Here is a 7,956-nt window from a genome sequence, read left to right on the forward strand (position 1 = left end):
TAATAATAAAGTAGTTTAAACTGATAATAATATTTGTGTACGCGACAAAAAAGATATATTAATTTTAATTATTTTAATTATTTATCTTCCATTATTTATTCTTAATAATAATAAAATAGTTTTAGTCGCAAATTAACAATACTTTTATATAATTTAATATAATTAATATATATATATATATATATATATATATATAGAGAGAGAGAGAGAGAGAGAGAGAGAGAGAGAGAGAGAGAGAGAGAGATTTTAATCATTGAGAAAAAACATTAAAAATAATTAATAATTACTTTTAAAATAAATAAAATAATTAAAATACAATTTACATATCAATGTAATGTATTAGTTTATAATTTTAATCAATATCGACTTTGTTTACAATATTTGTTGGATCAATTGGATCAATATCCCCGCTTTATAGGTATTTCATTTAGAAGATTCGGGATTTGAATTTACAATTAATTCAGCTGATGTAACTGCTTTTGAAATTACTGTGTTATATATTTGAGTATCCGTTATTGGTGTATTTGGCTCTTTAACATTGGAATTTATTTTCACGTTGCTATTAAAAAGATCCAAAATATTGCTATTATCAACGATTATGAAATTATCCGTTTTAGTGCCATTGCTATCAGAAACGATTATTTCTAGTTCTACAGTTTGAGCTTTCGCTTCTGTAGTATTATCATATCCACTGGATGAATAATCAGATTCGATATCTTTCAAAGTTGTAAATTTATTTGAATCTGTTTTATCAATATTACTAGTTGATTTTTCTTTATCTTTCAAATTATTGCTCGTTTTGTTTGTTCTATCGTTTATATTAATGGTGCTGTTATCAACAAGAATCATTTCAGTCCGAGTACTCGATGCTTCGATTGGTTCGTTTGCTTCAGTTTTACTCGAAAGCGTTTGAAGAAAAGACGATGTTGTTTCTATATTTTCTAAAGTTACGAATTCATTTTCTAACTTTGAAGATAATTTTACAGTTGTCAATTCTGCTTCCGTAACGGTAGAATTTTTACTATTCGAAGAAAATGCTTCTACTTCTTCTATTTCATTTGTGGAAGCGGTTGAATCTATTCCCGTTTGGATAGATGTTTCACTTGTATTAGATTTTTCAGTTTGCATAGAAAACGATGTCATTTGTAAATTTTCCAAAGTTGTAATTTCAGAAATATTCTTATCATTTCTATTTTCAAATATATCATCGCCATTTTCGATAATTATTTCTGGTAATTGCGAAGATATTGTTTGAGTTGTTATTTCAGTAGTGATAAAATTTTCCGAAGAAAGTGTCGTTATTTCTTCTCTTTCAATCATTGATTCGTCAATACTGGTGGAATTGTCATCAGTTTCATTGTTTCCATTATTCGTGATAACATTGAGAAGATTGGTAGTTTTAGATTGATCATCGATCGATCGTTCCGTTTTGAATATATCAAACTTTTCAGTTTGGAAGAAAGATGTTATTTGTGCATCTTTCGTAGTAGATTCATTATCGCTTATCGTTTCAACAATTGAATCTGTTTGTTCATTAATATCGCTAATAATTAAATTATCATCTTCTATCAAAGTTTTATTCGATTCGACTGTAATTACGTTAACATTCTGTTCGTTGCTGTTATCATCACGAAAAATTGTTTCCGTTTGCGAGTTTGACGCTTCAGCTTCCTCTTCTTTTCTTGTCACAATCGAATCATCAGTTTGATAATTTATCGTCGTTTCTTCGTCTTCTCTTGTAGTCGGTGATTCGCTGTTACCTAGACTTGTCCATCCATTAGCATCGGTAGTTGATTTATTTTCTAAAATACCGTTTGCTTTATCCGTATCAGTTTTTTCATTATTACTCGATACATCGATAAATGTTATTTTTGATTCAGGGCTTAAAGTTTCAGTTGATACTACTTTTTCTATCGTCGAATTTGAAGCTGTTTGAGTATTCGCTACATTCAAATCGACAGTATTCGTTTCATTCTCAGTCCGAACAGTATTGATTTCAATATTAATATTCGCGGTAATCGAAACATTATCGATATAGTTTGTTCTCAATTCTTGACTCCACGTTTCCATCATCTGATCTCCAAAATCACTAGAATTTAGAGTTTGCGAAGTAGAAGTTGCTATTTGCTCGTTATTCGCATCTATAGATATCGTTGAAGTTGCTACTTGAGAATTTTCTGTTTGATATACAGATGATAATGATGATGCATCTGGTATCCTACTCGATGCTTCTATCGTTTCTTCATTTCTTAATTCGTTAGACTTATCGGAACTAGGATTTCGCTGTACGTTATTATCGCCATTGAACGATTCATTATTACTTATATCGTTGCTTGTTGCAATTGTAAAGTTAATATCGCTGGATGTAGTAAAATTATTGTTGTTATCAATTCTTTCGAATTTGATACTTGATATTGTAGATGGTCCATCTTTCGTCCATATCGTAGAAGCTTCAATTCGTGAAGTTGATCGGGAAATTGTTTGTTGATTTGTCGAAATCACCGTGGATTCATTAATATTTAAATCCTCTGATCCATTTGACTCGGTTTTGTCGAATTGTCGTATATATTCATTTCCATTATTGCTCGGTACTGTACTCTTATCCAAATCGTTGTTTCGATCATTATTCGAAATCGATACTTCGAAAATCGTTGATCGATTTTTCGATGCTTCAGAAGATTCGGTTTGTAAATATTTACGAGGAGTTGTACTCCAAATTATATTCGATTCTTCCGATCTATTCGTATCGTTTTCAAAATTTGTCAAGTTTCCATCTTTCGCTATTTGTGTTCTTTCTTCTGTCCCAATCTGCGAAGACCATATTAATTGTGTTAAATTATCAAGATTTCGATCTGTTGGCTTTTTATCGTTATCTATTTTATTTTTTCGCGAACCAGACTTTGTTTCTTGTTGTTGTTGTTCTTTTTCTTTTTGTTCACCGTCAATAGTTTCATCTCTGTTTCCATTATGAAAAGATTTTTCTTCGTTTGTCGAAGAATTTTTCATTCCTTTGGTTGTATGTACATGTCCATTATCGGAACTTTTGTTAGGAGACAATTCTTCACCATCTATCGAAACATCAAACGATCGATTATATTTGTGCAGTTATGAAACAAAATCTAATAAACATCTTACCTGTTTTAATATCCATATCTTGAAAATGGACCAACGATAAATCCGTTGTAAAATTAAATTCATCCTTCGTAGATATGTAAGATCCTATGCAGTCTTTTAATCGATTTTCTTTACGTTTAATGTTGATCGATGCGTTACAAATTCTCCTTAATATCTCCATACTTAAATTTTCCTTTTCGTTCAATATTTTATTCTTCAATTTTATATTTTTTCTCCATTCCAGATACTTGACTTTATTCCATTCGTACAATTTCTCGTAATAAACATTTGTTTTGTAATTTTTCAACATTTCGGTTATTTCCTTATAATGTTGGTTTTCCTTTAACAAATCTTTTAAATAATTATTGAATTTTTCCTCATTGCTATCAAATTCCCACGAACTGGAACCAGAACTCGAACTTTTGCGACTATCGTATTCCTCTGAATCACGTTTCCTCTTTTTTTCTCTCGAATCGAAATATTTATTTGATTTTTCAGACGAATTCGAATCAGTTTCATCCGTCATATTCCACGATTCGGAAAAATTATTATTTTCATGATGATCATTTTTATCAGAATTTCTTTCACGAGAATCTTTTTCGTTGGAATATTTTTTTTTGCGAATACTTAACTCAGACATTTTTTCCATAGATTCTTCCTCTTCTTCTTCCTCCTCCTGCTCTTCATTCGAATTTATCCCCACGGAATTCCATTTCTTCTTATCAGATAAAATTCTCAATTTTATTTGTTCAGAATCAAAGCTGGTATCGAAAGAATCAGAGTTATTTTTTAATTGTGATAAATTTAAAGAAACAAAAGATTTCTCCCTATCTTTCTTTCTATTCTTCTCGCCGTTATCTTTCCAATTTTTCACGAGCCATTGTAGATATTCCACGTTCGATCCATTTCTTTTCCGTTCAGAATTGTGCATCCAAATAAATGGATTCTTCTCCTTCGAGTTTCCTTCCCTTCCGAGTTTTCCGATCGCGAACACCCATTCCGATTCGTCGATAGGAGCGCCATGCGTGTAAGCATCAATGGAAAAGATGAGCAAAATGGTAATGATACCTGTTAATTAATCAATGAATCAATGAATCGAATAATATATATATATCTTATAACAAACAACACAAAGATACGATTAATATTTTTTAATCGTAAACGAAAGATTTTTTTTTATTCGGGATTCTATTTTTTCATTTTAAAATTTAAATTTAATTTAAAATATTTATACTTTTCATTTATTAAGTACATATACTTAATTTCTTATTAAATTACCTTTCATTTTCTTCAAACTTTTATACACAAATCTTCTTCGACGACACTTGTTCTTACTTTTTACTGTTCCATTAAATTTTTCGTCCTTTTATATCGTTGCTTTCAGATAATTTTCTCTTATCGTATAAAATTTATAGCTATTATTATAATGATTCATCTCATTTCTCATGTAATACTCCGAATATGACGAATTGTAAACAATTGTTACGCATTAAAAAAAGAAACGAAATCAAAATCTTTCTCAGATAGATAATACTCATTAGGCCAATGATGAAATCTGTTAAATAGAATTTATTACGAGGATGTAATAATAAAAACATTTTTAATTTTTGTTAACTATAAATAGATATTTCATAAAATAGATATTTCATAATTCTATTATATTTACGACATTGATAGATAGAATTATTTCATTGAAAATAATTATTCATTTTTTTCCACAACTTGATTACTAAATACTAAATAATACTTGCGAAACTGATAACTAATATTTTATAAACATTTTTTAATAATTATTAATATATTCATGAAATAAAGAAACGAGACATTTTTTATAATAATCAGACAATTCTTATTGCCAGTTGGAAAAATTATCGATTGAAAATTAATTTAAGATATCTATATGAATATTCATAGTAGTATCTAATATGGTATATAGAAGTATATATTATAGATATAAAAATAATAGAGAAATTTAGAAAATTTAAAGAATTTACTTAGATGTATAATTGATTCTATAAATATATATACAGGTATTTCTATAGAGACAATTCATAAAATCTTTGTAGATTCATATTTCTTTTCAAAATTTCAGATTCAAAATATATATATCAAGAAAGTCAAAATATAAGGATAATTGAATTTCGGCTAATAGAATTAGCACCAACATATTTTACGCCTATAATATTTAAGGGAAATAATATCACTTCGTATTATTTCGTTTTTTTTGAAACTATAATATAAATAATTATAAATATAATATAAATAATTATAATTATTATCAATAAATTTTTTTCAATTAATTTTTAATTTCAAAAATGAAATTAATGAAATTTTAAGAAAAAGTCCATCTACAATGTAAAATATAAATGCTTTATAAAATACATGCTTTATTTCGATTATTGTAAAATTATTTTTTTCATAATTTTGTTATTTTTTTATATTAATCTCGTATTTAATGTAATATTATTTTTATCATGATTCAAAAAATTATTGAAAATGGTAGAAATCGAAAGCTGTCGTGAAAAAGTTATGTCAGGAAGCTATAAAATGTATAAAATATGTGAATTTTGATCCAGGATATTTTACTTCCCTTAAGATTGGGGGGAGGGAGAGAGAGAGAGAGAGAGAGAGAGAGAGAGAGAGAGAGAGAGAGAGAGAGAGAGAGAGAGAGAGAGAGAGAGAGAGAGAGAGAGAGAGAGAGAGAGAGAGAGAGAGAGAGAGAGAGAGAGAGAGAGAGAGAGAGAGAGAGAGAGAGAGAGAGAGAGAGAGAGAGAGAGAGAGAGAGAGAGAGAGAGAGAGAGAGAGAGAGAGAGAGAGAGAGAGAGAGAGAGAGAGAGAGAGAGAGAGAGAGAGAGAGAGAGAGAGAGAGAGAGAGAGAGAGAGAGAGAGAGAGAGAGAGAGAGAGAGAGAGAGGGAGAGAGAGAGATAATGGTAGAGAGAGAGAGAGAGAGAGAGAGAGAGAGAGAGAGAGAGAGAGAGAGAGAGAGAGAGAGAGAGAGAGAGAGAGACTCATTGGAGATTATATATTATATATTATAAGTTGGATTAATAGGGATCTCAATTTGATCAGGTCAAGACAACGGCATCCGATAGCGAAAGTGAAAACTAAACGCTCGAGTCGGTCGTGGACACTAGATGTAGATGAGAGAAATTGAGGTCGATAAAAGTGGGCTAGTGGAACCGAGTCTCGTATTCTTGTATTTCGACACTTTCATTTTCGATTCATGTCTAAGCATTTAAGTAACTAATCTAATATAAGTACGGTACGTATCGCGTTTGCTTTTGTATACAAATTCGAGAATCAATTTCTAAACGAACTTACGAACGAAGAAATTCAAAGATTAAAAATAAAAATAAAATTAATTATTTTCGAATAAAAGATTTCCGTTTGACTATAATCGTGATATAAAGTTTTACGATATCATATTATTTTCAATAATTTTACGATATCATGAATTTGAAAAAAAATAATTACTAAACATGTTTTCTTTAATTTTCCAATCATGATTGTTTTAGATATCGCATTAATTTTATATCAATTGTATTTTTATATTATAAGTTTAATTTACCTTGTTGTAAATGCTGATAATTGTAAAAAAATATTAATTGTAGAATCCTTGAAAATTACGTATTATTGTGGTAAAGTTACACCAACTAATAATTTTTTTTATATAAATGAGAAATCCTTGAGAATTTCAATGAACGATCATTCAAATTTTACGCGCATATCGTTTCATTTTAATTGCTACTTATCTATCAGATATATACATACAAGTATTTATATAGATATATGTTAAGTCTTTTTTGTATGTTTCAAAATGGAAAACATGCATCAAAACGCGTGTCGCAAACAATCGTTACGCACTTACGGACAGAATTAAACGAATCGCTTGAATTTATTTCCGTAATTTTATTTATTTATTTATTTTTTAATAGCGTAAGATGAGCATAATATCTTTGCGAATTCTTTCTTTATCTTGAATCTTTCTCGTATCTTTTCATATCTTCGTATCTCGTAGACACTTGTTAAGTTATTAAATTGGGTTAACAAGGCTATTAAATGGAGGACTTGAAACGTTTCTGAATAAAGATTAATCAAAATGAATCAATATGAACGTTACAAAATAAAAAAGTTCATCTCAAATTATTAAGGATGTATTTAAGGAATATGTTAAGGAATAAAGATATCGATATTTGTTGCCAATTTATACGCAACTTTTCGAAATATATACGATGAATAGTTGATATCATTGATCGATTTATTTTCTTATTTAACGATGAATAAATTTATTTTCCACATATATACTACATGCGTATTTTAGCAATCATTAAATATCTTAATTAAAAGTGATTTACAAGAGAAACAGGATTTTATAGACTTTATTATAGATACTAATCTTAATCTCTTTACTAATCTTAATCTCTTCTTTCATTCTGTTTACTAATCTTAATCTCTTCTTCTCGTTTCCGGAACGAGATAGTTTCATATTTTGATGCACTTTGTACGAGTTATTATTATTATTACGAAAGGATAAAACTACGTTTAATAAAGATAGTAAAAATATATAATCTTTCGATGTAATCTTTTGTTATTATATTCAATGTATATCATTGGATTATTACAAGAAAATTATAACAGTAATAGTATAAAGTTCAGCATACTGTTTTTAAAAAAAAATGGGGGCGTTGTATTTTTTTCTATTTTCTGACAAACGTTAGAGGAACGGACAGCATTTGTCAATTTGCACTAAACAACTTGGCGGTGATTACGAGGACATTTAAACAGTGGCAATTCGAGAGTTATTACATTAACTCGCATCCTACTTAAGGCAAATTTTTCAA

The 7,956-nt window shown here is 28.8% G+C and overlaps 1 protein-coding gene across 1 annotated transcript; it reads right to left on the minus strand.

The window, feature by feature from the left end:
* Positions 1–318: 318 nt before the first annotated feature.
* On the minus strand, positions 319–6,905 carry LOC107993363 (uncharacterized protein DDB_G0283697-like). Its single transcript, XM_062086521.1, is given in 5 exon segments — positions 319–435; positions 437–3,068; positions 3,136–4,182; positions 4,393–4,669; positions 6,684–6,905. Coding segments are annotated over 4 exon segments (3,723 nt in total). The 5' UTR covers positions 4,400–4,669; positions 6,684–6,905; the 3' UTR covers positions 319–398.
* Between the last annotated feature and the right edge of the window lie 1,051 nt (positions 6,906–7,956).

The sequence above is a fragment of the Apis cerana genome, linkage group LG16 (assembly GCF_029169275.1).
Source record: "Apis cerana isolate GH-2021 linkage group LG16, AcerK_1.0, whole genome shotgun sequence".
Taxonomy (NCBI): domain Eukaryota; kingdom Metazoa; phylum Arthropoda; class Insecta; order Hymenoptera; family Apidae; genus Apis; species Apis cerana.